This window comes from Anopheles merus, chromosome 3R (genome assembly GCF_017562075.2).
Source record: "Anopheles merus strain MAF chromosome 3R, AmerM5.1, whole genome shotgun sequence".
In the NCBI taxonomy this organism is placed as follows: Eukaryota; Metazoa; Arthropoda; class Insecta; order Diptera; family Culicidae; genus Anopheles; species Anopheles merus.
Genome location: NC_054084.1, coordinates 41,988,465 through 42,001,744, shown reverse-complemented (window position 1 = coordinate 42,001,744; position 13,280 = coordinate 41,988,465). Strand labels below are relative to the sequence as shown.

At 41.5% G+C, this 13,280-nt stretch overlaps 1 protein-coding gene across 1 annotated transcript in view; it reads left to right on the top strand.

The window, feature by feature from the left end:
- The window catches only part of LOC121595626, a 205,807-nt gene that overhangs the window by 142,774 nt on the left and 49,753 nt on the right, over positions 1–13,280 (top strand). Inside the window, exons 14-18 of the mRNA XM_041919717.1 lie at positions 48–164; positions 887–1,104; positions 1,656–1,805; positions 2,562–2,741; positions 4,481–4,619. Of these exons, the coding sequence (XP_041775651.1) occupies positions 48–164; positions 887–1,104; positions 1,656–1,805; positions 2,562–2,741; positions 4,481–4,619 (804 nt within the window). The remainder of the gene's footprint in view (positions 1–47; positions 165–886; positions 1,105–1,655; positions 1,806–2,561; positions 2,742–4,480; positions 4,620–13,280) is intronic.

The window sequence follows — 13,280 nt, the reverse complement described above, 5'->3', positions numbered from 1 at the left end:
AATGTTGGTTCCGTTTATCATTTCCCCGCATTACACACGCACCACAGGTATTCAGTTACATCGAAGCGACCGGAACCCGTCACGAGCAGGAAATCGCATCGGACATCATTCTACGTATCGTCGATGTCGTTATGCAGAATAAAGCATCACTCAACAGTCAACAGGTGGGTTAGAGAGCGTGCTATACTTGTGTGTAATTTGTGTATTTCTAGCTTTGGTTTGGAAAATCATCTTGGTTTGAAAATCATCATCTTGTGTCATCTTTTTAGCCCCCACACAGTGACTGGCGAAACCAACAACGATGCCAATTAATTAAATAAACTCCACGCAACTCACTTACGAAGAACCCATTTTTTAGTACATAGTGCATTGCAGTAATGCTTTCTTCTTGTCGGAAGCGTATCTTTCGAATGAAAAATAGTTTAAAATGTGGTTCATATCTCTCCTCCCAGCTCTGTCTCCAAGCTGTCCAACCCTCTGCTCTGTGTTCTCTAAAACGATCGATTAGATTGGCGCTGATGGTTCGACGGTTCGATGGCTTTGGCCCACTGGCAAACTCATCGAGCCATTACCATCATAACATCAATCAGGGAAATTTATTGAACCGTGCTTCTCTCCCCCCCCCCCCCGCGGCCCTGTAAATGGTTGTGCAGCACAATTTGCCCGTGTGCCCTGCCTGGGGGCTGGGAAATCATTTCACCAACCTCGTGCTACCAGATTGTGCCAGCGACCGAGAACCGCCCAATCCCGACCGGCACCAATTTGCAACACAATCGAAGTCAATTGGAAAATTTTCCTAATTTCACCTACCCCGGTGCTTTTGCGTGCTTTTCACCTTTTTGCGTATTTTTTCTCTCTCCTCTTCTTCTTGTTTCTGTTATTTCAGCAAATCAAGCAACTGCAGGATCTGGTACAGGCAGCCGCCCTCAACCATGAAACGACGATGGCGGCCCCAATCTCATCCTCATCGTCGGCAGCACTTGGGCCGGTGTCTGGGCCGGGCGGGAAGCATGCCGCCTCTACGACCGCCACCCATCAGCTGAATTCGTTCTATCTGTACACGGAAACGGTCAAGGGGCTGCCATTTAATCTCCAGATTTATGGGTAAGTAAGTGCCGGGTGGTGAATTCGTGGTTCTAGGGCACACTTCATTATTACGTTCAGTTCGGTTAAAGGCAGTACAGAAACAGAAGGAGGGAAAGGGAAGGGAATGAATGGGGTTTGATGTTTACATTTCAATGTTTTCATCAATTTATCTTGATTTCATCTATATCCGTCAATCACCAAGAGAGCAAGATAAATCGTTTCAATTTCAAACTTCACATTAATATTTTTAAAAGCATTTCCATTTCCAATATGCTTTGATCGGTGCTGTTTGAGCCTATTAACAATTTATTGTATTTTGAATAACCCATTGGTGCTCTTTACTACAACCACAAAACAGACACGAGAAACGATGGTATCACTTGAAAGTTATCTATACAATCCAAAAACAAATCCGAAATACTGAGTTAAAAATAAAAATAATTTTCCCAACGTGCAATATCGCACTCACCCACTGTGAGATTGTGCATTCGATTGTTTTACTATTCTCCAAAAATGTGAAACCAAATTTCGATATTTTTATTTTTGTTTCTTCCGTTTTGGCTTCCCAGCGATCAACTCTACTCCGACCAGCTATACATGGAAATGGATCGGTCCGCTTCACTGCAGGACATCGTAGCGAACGGCACCGTGCTGGTGACGGTGATATCGTACAAAAATCTTACCAGCTTCCTGCCGCGCTTCTATTTCGCCAAAAACAGGTATGGGGGCAAACTGGCACAAATACCTTACTGCAAGGGGAACAGCAAAACCAGTTAGCATAATTTAATCTTTCAAAACGGTGAAGGTTTTCGATAGGGATTTTGTTTCGGATTTGGGTGCTGGCTGCTATCTTCTGTTCGGTTGAATTAGTGATTTTTAAGATAGGAAAGTAGTTTTTGAAAGTGCCTATAGGCCCAATAATAGCTTAGCTTTTTATAACTTTCGGTATAAATTGCGCCTAAATGTAGACTTTGATCATTTCCCTGTATGTAACATCATACACTTGCTAGCACTCAATTTACTTTGTCCGGCATAGATTGCATGCTTTTATATCGGTTTCATACCATACTTCCAACACAAAACCAGACTTTGCTACATGAAATCAAAAACAAAATCGATTTAAAAAACACGAAAAAAAACACGGCATGATTTGTGGCAAATGGTTCGCTGAGCGTCAGACGATAGGATGCAAAACATGCGCACCACACTGCCCAGCTGGACATTGTCATAAACCGTATCGACGTGGGGTTTTATCCGTTGCCCAGGCAATATCCTTTCGCCACATTCCGGAAACTCCCACTAAATAGGACAGCTAGTCAACGTGCCCACCTCATAGTCTTGTTTTCCGTACCCTGTGAGCAACCAAACTAGACATTATTCTGAGAAACTTTAAAAATATCCTTCAACGATAACCCATCCTGCCTTTTCTGCTTCTTTTTTTAACACGCACACTCTTTTTTTTATTTCGCAAACAGTTTCGGCACCGACATCGACTACATCCCGGCATCGAAAATCATCTCAAGCTGGTTGTACTACGCCAACCGCACTGGCAGCGAGGCGAACCAGCCGCTGCACGTGCCGCTCGAGGCTGCCCACGTGGAAATCATTTTTCAGCATGAAAACTCACCCACCACCGAATGGATACCCTTGTGTGGGTAAGTGCCAAAAAATCTCGCCCTGAGCTGGGTGAAAAGCATGGACTTGTGCAATATGCCAAGCCCCAACCGTGACGTGAGACGAAGCGTAGCGAATGAATGAGTGTTTTAAATCATACCCGTCATAGATGTGCATCAATTGCAACGTGGCTGGTTACAACAAATTGTTGCAAGCGAAACGAAAAAAAACCCTCACGTATGGTTCTACGTCCCAGTGTTACCATTAACGTTACGTAAATTGTTTTATTTTTGACATGTACTTCATCATTGACACATGATTTTAAAGTTGTTTTTTTTTTTTTTGGTAAAATCATCAAAGAAGTTCAATAGCCAAACAAAATCGGTTGTTTACTTACGTTAAAAATCGTACCTTGAACTGCGCCTTTCAACACGATTTACCTGGTTGGCAATTTTCTTAAGCTTAGCGCGTGATTTACGACCAACAAAGCCAATATAGAACAACATTTTTTCACCGTCTAGCGAAACCCTTAACGACGGCAAAAGGGTGTAAAACCATCGTCAATAACAGCCCTGGGTAGCGTAGCAAAATCAAGCTGCTATCGACGATGTGTTGCGGTTATACCAAGAACGCAAACCAGTACAAAATAGCAGGCGTTTCTGTTTGCGCACCACGCAAACAATGCAACCACACGCTACCGGGCCTTTAAAGAAGCAGGCCACCCAAGCCTCAAGGAGAAAAGGCGTTTCACATACAAGATGATTAAAGAAAAACACATCCAGGTAGGGTTGTTTGAAAATTGCGGGAAGCGTTTGTTTGACGTTGGTTGGGCGTGTATTGTTAGGCTTTTTGGCGTTCGATCTTTGTAAACAGTTTTTTTGCGCAAACACACAGGCTAACGCTACAAAAAATCTTAATATATAACAAAAAGGTTTGCAAAAGCAACCCCTACATTGGTATAAAACAAATAGGAGAGAGGATTTTTATATAGTCCAATGTGTTGTTTCTGAGCTTCTTCATAGAAAAAAAAAGCTTTAACCTCAAGGAATTGATTCACATTTTCTTAAATAGTTCTATGTTTCACACAGTACTGTAAAAATTTAATTTGTTCCTTGTTTTGAAAACATACTTATCTAAGCGATGAGCAATTCCTTTCCATAAATGCTAATTTCATTGTTTGCGTGTCTAATTCCTCGAAGTGTCTTAGTTCACTCTTCCAACTATTGTCTTTCTACAGTAAAACAGCAAAATTCAAACAATGATAATCCTCGTCGCGCAGCTCAAGAAAATGCTCCCCGGGCAGAAGATGATTAAAATTTCATTATGAAATAATTCCCATCGATGTAAGCTCTGTTTGCCTTTGCCAGAATGCACCGTAAGTCCTCATCTAGGGAAGGAGTGCTTTTATGTAGAAATGACAATCGAGCTCGAGTTGCGTTTTCCAACTCTTGGCTCTATTCAAAATCGTATCAAGAAAGCGAGAACGCATAAGGCCTATTTCATTGTGAGCCTTCTTAAGTAACGCGACCATGCCCAAGAACTTGGCTTCACTGATATAGTACAATCAATTTAGATGATCAACGATTCGATGACGACTGTCAGCGACTCGTATGGGATTTGTGTGGTTGGAGCGAAACGGAGGGGGAGGCAATCGCTTTACGAACCTTGAGACCGTTTGTCTGAAGACAGACAGACAGACGGACCAACAGCCAGCCAGACAGACAGAATCAACCATTAACGATTTGCGTCTTGAACTCTCAACACACGCTCATATTTTCAGCTACGACTCGAAGGCGACGTTCGAACCGACGTGGCGTACGGATCTGTGCATCACCGAGAACCTGCTGGAGAACATCACCCGCTGCATCTGCCCATTGTCGGGCACGTTTGTGGTGCTGCTAGCTAAGAAGAACTATAACGTGAGTATTACCATTCCAAAGCAAAGCATTTCTAAGCTGTGTCTTAAAACCCGTGTCTTTCCCTCGTAGACTTAGCTCCCTATTGCTCTTTTCATCCCGCACACAAAGGTCAATGAGTTATAGCAAACACACAGCACCCAGTTTGAACGGAGCAGCACTTTTGTAGAACAGTCCGACGAAAGGAAGAGGTTATTGACCATCAGAACTTTTTGGCCAACGCGTACAATAGAGTACAATTGGGGCTAGCAACGCTTTACACGATGACAGCAATACGTTCATGTCAAGTGCATTTAAGTGGTGGTTAGTCTGTTACTCGGTGCAAAAGCTGGGGAATGGTACTAAGGGAATGTGGTCTGGTCGTCCCCGATGGACACTAGTATTATTTGTGGAATGGTATGAGTGTAGCGAAGGCATTCCCATATGAGCGGTAAAAGAAAAGGGAAGAAAAGAACACTAACATATGATAAATTCCATTCCACTCGAAACTATACTCCAGCGATTGTGAGGTAATGGTGGAACGTTTTCTTGAAAAATTATTCTCGGACTTGACAGCGTGAATGTAATGTGGTGTGCATGCGAGACTTTGAAGTGTGTTGTGGAATTGAGGAGCCAAATCCTTGCTAGAGTTTAGTGAGTTGGTGGTATTTTACTGTAAGATTTCGTATTGTGATACGAGTTTCTGTTTCATTAATTTAGAAGCTCTTGAACAGCTTATTTAAAACGAGAACAATGGTAGTGAAACTAATTCATGGTAAATTTCTCATTAATCTACATCTTTTAATATTCCATTGGGAAGTAGAGATTCAAAATACTTTAGTTTTGATTAAACATAAGGTTTTTCACTCTGATATGTCGCATTCCTTACAGTTTAAATAGAATACTTACACCTATGCCCTCTAAGCTACCATGACGATCCTGACACAAGATTTCTATTCCTAATACCACCGCAGGGTGACGTTTGTTGCCTAGCAAACGTAACCCGTGCAGGAAATAACTTTACAATCCTACGCCTTACCGCGCCATACTATTCCTCCGCCTACCGTCACCAACACAACCATCCCATTGCCATCCTTCACTAGCTGGTCGGCTGACTGTGTGTGTGTGAGTGGAATTACTTCCCCGGAAAGCGATAAATTCTCATTTGATTCAGTTTAATGATACTTAAGGCACCATTAGAATACATCCCTGGTGCAATTTGCTCCCACATCTGGGTGATTCAAAGTCAATGGTAGTAAGAAAGCAAGCAAGAAAAAAACGACCCATCACACAAAGAAACCATCCAAAATCGTAACGCATACCCAGGCTGTGCAAGACCGGAAGAGAAGCACGAAGCTCGGTAGATACAATGGGCGAAAGCTTTTCGTTTTGAGATAAAAATTGAAAACCGTGCGCCTCTACTGTCTGATGAGCTTTTGAGAAGCGAACTAGAGGGATAGAGAGATGCGCTGATCTCTTCCACGGCTGCCCAAACCGCGGCTGGCAGTCAGTCGAATGAGATATCTGTTTGCCCTTGTGTGTGTGTGTGTGTTTCTGTGTGAGGGGTTTTATTTTATTTCCAAACCTAAAATAGACCCTTCACATCGCATCCCGTTTCCGTTCCATCGAGTTAAGGCGATGAGCTAAGAAACCCGCAGCCGCTTCATCCGGTCGAAATACGTCAACCGTATTGTGGCTGGTGGTGCCTCTTGCCCGAGATGTGGGTGAGATTTACGTCGAAAAAAGGAAAATAGATTCAAATGGTAGCGGGTTGATTATGCTAGACAAAATATGCTACCACCCTGCGTGTGCAGCTGTTTCACGCAATGCGTGTCGGGTTGACGGGTTGCTTCCCCATCCACAGCGGAGAATGGTTACCGCTCGGTTGAATATGCCATTGGACCGTGGGCTTGTGTCACACAAATTGTGCCTGTGTTTCCTTGTGCCTGCAGCAGTCAGTCACTGTGTGGCGGAGAGGATTACGCGTCCGCAAAAGGAATCGGATCGTATCCGTGAGCTTTGCGCTATCTCTGTTTTCACTCTGTTTGTTTTCCCCCCACTCGTTAAGACATCCGCCAGAGGAAGTTTGTAGCAGCAGCTAGTATAGAGGGTAGTGAAAGAAACGCAAACGGGAGGACCTACATAAATAAATCATCATTTTCTATTACACATTTACGCATCGTTTGGGACAGCGTCGTTCTGGTAGGATTGAAAACGGTTGCAGAATGTATGTCTACGCACCTTCCAAGAGTGTCTTCATGTGTATGTGGCTGCTCTTGTTTTGTTACGATTATACACCGCACAGTCCATTTGCATACGATAAGACAGGTAAATTAAATTCCTTAGGATAATTTAAAATCCTCACGGTGTCTTGCAGCAAGAACCGAAGACAAATTGTGTGCATAATGGCATGCACAATCTATGCCTTTAAACAATCAGAGCAGCAAGGGGCTAACCTTTTGCTTTTTTTCAATCAAAATGTGTGTTACTTTCCGAGATTGAGCACATGCATTTGTTAGGGCATACATTTTAAAAGAATGTTATGTTAATTTATGATTATTTATTATTACATTATTTACTTCAATTATGCACAAATTCTACTCTAGAAAACGACAAAGATCTACCGTAAAAAATGTCATAAGATATTTTCTGTCTTACTTTAGACTTACATCAGTGTCAAGCGCCGCGATCCTCATATGCGGACGATCCTCATATGCGGATTCTGTGACTAATTGCAATAAGTCAACAGTATCAGTAACAGTGTCTTTCACCCCAGATGTATTACTTAGGAAAAAACATACACTTTTAAGTGTTTAGTGCTATGTTTTATTAAAAGCTAAAAAAATCCAACACTTTTGTCGGACTTAGACAAAAAAATGAGGATACTCGTGCCGATCAGTGACATACGATGGCAACACTAAACATTTACGGTGGCGTCCTCTGTTGGGATTTACAGAAAATAGTACTGTGTCTGCGAATTGACTAGTAATTTAATAAAAATTAAAATTTTTTTTTTTATCAGGATGAATTGTCGGACCTCCGCAGGTCTACACAAATAGCTTAAGTAATACTTATACTTATAAACTACCAGCATGGAAACGCTGACGAAGACGATTTTTGAACACTGACGTAGAAATATTAAAATCATTAAAATCATAAGCTGCAGAGCGTTGGTTTGTCTGTAAATGGTCCTCGTTCGATCCGGGCAAAAAAGAATTGACTAGCAATAAGTATACTATCCCTAATATAAACCAGTTTTCTTTACCCATATTTGTCAAGCTGAAATACTGAGGCTAGTCTTGTGTGTGATTTTGTATGCAGTGTTGGCATGATTTCAGCCGCCAAGTGTCAAAATCGATACAAAACAGCTGGATAGTATCGTAAAAGACACCATAATCAGTTCAGCCTTCGGCGACTTGCGATGCAAGGCGTTCGGTATCATACATGACAACTGTGGCTCGGGTCTGGGCCTAGCGATTGTCTGATTTGAGGGCTGTAAAGTATATTCAAAATCGAACTGTGCATCAAAAAATTTGCGGATCATTTGTTAACTTTACATTATGTCAGAAAAGTGCCTGGAACTGTCCTTTCAAACTGCTTGAGCGAATCTCACATCAATTTTAATTTAACAATTTCTTCACTAATTTAGTGAACCAACTGCCATCCACTGTTATGCAAGTTATCTGTCAATTAGTATGACTTTGGCATGCAATTTTACATGCTGTTACACGGTGTCCTTAGGGATTTTTTCGGTGGAGAAAATAATATTTGTCTGTAATCATAAATGTAGCATTTTCAAAAATCTTACGTCGAGTCTATGAATCAATTAGACAATTTGTTATAATTGTTTTTTTGTTTGTGCTATATCAACTAAACTTTCCTTCAGCACCATTTATCAAGCTAGCTATCGCCAAACGATTCCCAAACTTATCCCGAGCTCGATCTTCTGTTTTTGTGGCGAATAAAAAATGCAAATTTTATTCGGCCGGCCTACCTCGCCGGCAGGGCCGTACCCGATAATCATCTAGCGGTGTGTGCGCCAGTTCCTGGCTGGCTGGCAGCACACCGATCTGATCATCTGCCCAAATGTATGGTAATATAGCAAAACCCACACGGTAAAGAGCAATTATCATAAATTATTAACGTGCGTTTCACATTTTGCGTGATGGCAGTGAAGAGTGAAAAATCCTTCTCCACCAGAGGGAAGCAGCACCGCTAGGATATATAATGGTATCACCGGAAGCAGCCAAGCCGTTGATGACCATCAGCATAAAACTGAGACGATGATGGTGATGATTGCTTGCTCTGGCAAATGCTCTCGTCTTTCGATAGTGGCTTGTGTTGGTTTGAGATGGGTAGTAAAACCAACCCCTTTTCCCCGGATATGAAAGATCATAAAAGAAAAGTGTGGTATATACGTCTGTCAGCATGGTTTTTGTTTTTCTCCCCCCAAAAGCATTGTACAATATGTCTCCAACGCCCGATATCTCTCTGTTTAAGATTTACGCGTAAAGATGGCAAAAAATTACAAAGATTATGCTTAACCCGATGTCAAAATGAGATGCTTAAACAAGAAACAGTGCCACTCTGTCGCATCGGTTTGCATCATCGGTTCTTCTTTGGCAACATTTAAAATCATAAATTTATTCCACCGACCTCTGTCGTTTCCCTGGCCTGGTGCCCTAGCCACACCAGCCATGTCCGTGCCCGAGTTTCGTGAATGGCCATTCTTCTCACGTTCCCACACACGTGTTCACGGCACAAAGCTTATTCAAGTGGCGGTATTTGAGTTTCAGTTTGGGCAGCAACTCGCAAAAACCGGATGGTGGTGACCGTGGGGACTGGATCTTGGTGGGGTCCGTTTCTTTGTCACACTGCTGCTGCTGCCTTCATCACGTCACGCTGGCGACGATGTTACAAAGTTTTTAATGTTCTCTCTTGCCGCACCCTTTCACCACCCCGCAAGCAAGGGACACAGAACAGTCGTTTGGTTGTGCAGCAAACGACACAAACAGTGGCGGTAGCGACACACTTGTCGATAGCACCACCCGATAGAGAATGTGACCGGATTTACTTCGTCCGGTTTTTTTTCTCAGTGTGTCTTCGTTTTTTTTTGCTCTCTCCCACTCATCCCTCAATTGCTCTCTTTCCTTTTACATTCAACAAATTCCATTTTACGACGATTGGCAGCATCCTTGACGGTTGCTTCCGGCTATCACCACCATCATCACCATTTCCCCTTCCATTCGCCGAGCTTTGAGGAATTTATGTTGCAAAAGCTATAAAATTTTCGATACGACAACGGCGACGACGATGACGACGACTTCGTTTCGTTATTGAAAGTCGCCGATTTGTTCAACGAGTGTTGGTGATTTTTAACGTCTTTGCTCCAACCTGCACCTTTCTCTCCCGCTCTCTCCAATGTCCACGCTCTAATCCAATTCATTCAATCCATCCAAACCACCCCCCCCCCCCCCGGGTGAGGTGAGGAGGGAACGGAACAGTCCACAACAATTGTGCCCGCTGGCCGCTGGAATATTGGTGTTTATTTCCATTTTTATGTTGGTTTTTTACGTGAAATAAAATGATAAGGTTATGGGTTTTGCGCATGGTGCTGCTACTCGCATTGGCGTGCTCTGCAGCATTGCGTTCCTCCATCCTGGCTTGCGTTCCAGTTTTGTCCGTTCAGACGTTCAGCGACAACAAAATATCTCGATTACATTAAATGGCTGCCCCGTGGGAAAGTTTTGATTCAAAGTGTGTAAACAGTCGATTCTCTTTGGTGATCGTTCTAAGGGTGATGTGCCGCTCTGCTCATATTATCCTTCCCACCGAGCACATCTTTCTTGAACACTGTAAAGTAAGCAACTTTTCTTTAATTGATCATTTAAAGAGTCTTAATTACCGCCAATAAAGCCGCTTCCTGTGTATATTTCAAAGACCGTTGCTCCCTTAAATGCCTCCTAAAACTCGTCACGATTACTCATTAAAGGCATCTTGCGCCACTCCAAACATCCAAACCATAAGTTTAACCGTCTTGTGTACGACCAAAAAACTCTACGTAACCGTACAACCGCCTACCCGGGTAGGCCATACATTTTGTATGGAAGTATGATGTTTTTCGTGGTTAAAAGCGTATATCTTTTGAGTTACTTGTTAGATTTGAATGAAAACTGTCTCATAGGTTCATAATAATGTTTACTAACACATCGTAGTAAAATTAGAATTTTAAAAATCCTATCAATATTTTTTCAATTAAAAATATGTTGTAACTCCAACACCCCAACCGGCCTTGCAGGAAGTTTTGAGTGGATGCTTATGTCTTTTTCTTTTCTTTCAAACGTTGTATTGCAGAGAAATTTTATTGCTTGTTGTATAACAATATATTGAAAATAACACAAAAATCATTTTATAATGATACCAACCGCTACTAGCAAACGAAATAGAATTTGCTGGCTGAAAGTTCACACACACATTCATATTATTGTTATAGTGTTACTGCGTAACACTCTCGGGCCTACACTAGTTTCTGCCATGTATCTCTGCGTCTGCCTGCACCAGCAAATTGCGTATTTTTGACTCATTTCGGTAGTAGGTAAAGTAGTTGAACAATGAAAAACCAAGATTCTCGGAAAATATTGAACACAATCACAATAAGACTAGACTTCACGAGACGGCACGTGCAGCTCGTTCGCACGAAGAATATTGTTCACTTCATGTTCAAAAACGAATCGAGAAGGTTGTGCTAGTACAGTGATCAGGAGATTGTATAAATAATTTGCGTCAACAATTTTTCGGAAGAAGTGAGTAGTGAAAAAATATAGTGAATGTATTGTTGAGATCAAAATCGTTTGTTTTTAACTGATTTTTTACTGTTTACTAAAAATGTGATCAGATCTAGAAATGGAGGAAATTGAATGGCTAACTCCAGAGGAACTTTCAAATCTTACTGAAGAAGAAAGAAAAGCTTATATTCAACAAAAAATGCATGAATTTATAGAATACGATAACGAAGATGAAAATATGATTTCTGCAGTAGTAGAAGAAGATGAAATTCCTGTATTTGATCAAGTGATCATAGATTCTGATGCTGAAGAAATACAACTACCAGAGTATAATCCTCTCGAAACTGATAGTGATGACGATTACGCAGAATCTTTCCAACCTTCAAGCGCAACATATAAAACCAACGATGGAACTATTTGGTCAAGTCAACCAACCATACCCCGTAAAATTTTAGCCCACAATATTTTACGTTCTTCACAGTCAGGTCCAACGCGCAAAACGGAAGGACTTAGCATAATAAAGACCTTCAAGCTGTTGATGTCTGACGAAATGATTGATATCATTGTTCGGGAAACAAATAGGAAAGCGCAACATATTTATGAACGCGAGCAAGTCACAAACTCAGCGAAATCAGCAAGCATGCATACATGGAAAACATTAACCACATCAGAATTCGAAGCATATCTTGGGATTTTATTACTAGCCGGAGTTATGCGTTCTAACTACGTACACTCTACGGAACTATGGAAAACATCTTCACATCCAATATTTCGTGCAACAATGGGTCTCCAACGATTTCGGTCGATCAATCGTTTCATTCGCTTTGACGACGGACGAACGAGAGAAGTTCGAAAGAAAATGGACAAATCAGCAGCAATATCGGATATATTTGCATTATTGAATAGAAATTTACAAGCATGCTATGTTGCAGGTTCGCATGTAACCGTCGATGAACAGTTATATCCTTATCGTGGTGGCACAGGATTTACCCAGTATATACCATCTAAACCAGCGAAGTATGGGATAAAAGTGTGGTGGGTATGTGACGCAGTCACATCATACCCCATCAAAGGCCAAATATATACAGGGTTAGCACCATCTGGACAAAGGGAAAGACACCAAGGTGAGCGTGTAGTAAAAGATTTATGTAGAATATTTCGCGGAAGTGGTCGTAGCGTAATTTGTGATAATTTTTTCACAAGTTACAACTTAGCCTCATCATTAATGTCAGATTTCAAACTAGCACTTTTAGGAACAGTAAACAAACGACGAACGTTTGTTCCGCCAATGTTTGCCAATCCTCACGGAAGGGAAATTCAATCGACATTATATGGCTTTAGCGAAAACATTTCCATTTGTTCTTATATTCCTAAGAAGAACAAGTCCGTTGTTATGTTGTCAACAATGCATTATGACAAAGATGTCCAAGGTCCAAAAGAAAAACCTGCAATGATAATTGATTATAATAAATTCAAGGGAGGAGTCGACAACATGGACAAATGCCTTTCTGAATATTCTACCAAGAGGAAGACGAATAGATGGCCTTTAGCATTTTTTTTCAACATTTTGGACATAGCTGCATTTGCAGCTTTCAAAATATATAAGGAAAATAATTTGCAAAACTGCCAATCTACGGATTATAGACGCATATTTTTGCAACAATTGTCCGAACAACTAACGATGCCCGAGATTCAGAGACGTGCGGAAAATGTGCAAATAATGCGACACTTTGGACCACGCAGCGGAGTGGAAAGCATGTTAGGAGGGCCATTGATAGAATTATCTAAAAAAAATACCACTAAAGATGTAGAAGAACGTGATGTGTCCGGACGAATCAAACACAAAGGCAATTGTTATCTATGTGTAAAAAAACGATCAACGAGAAAATCGTGTTCTACT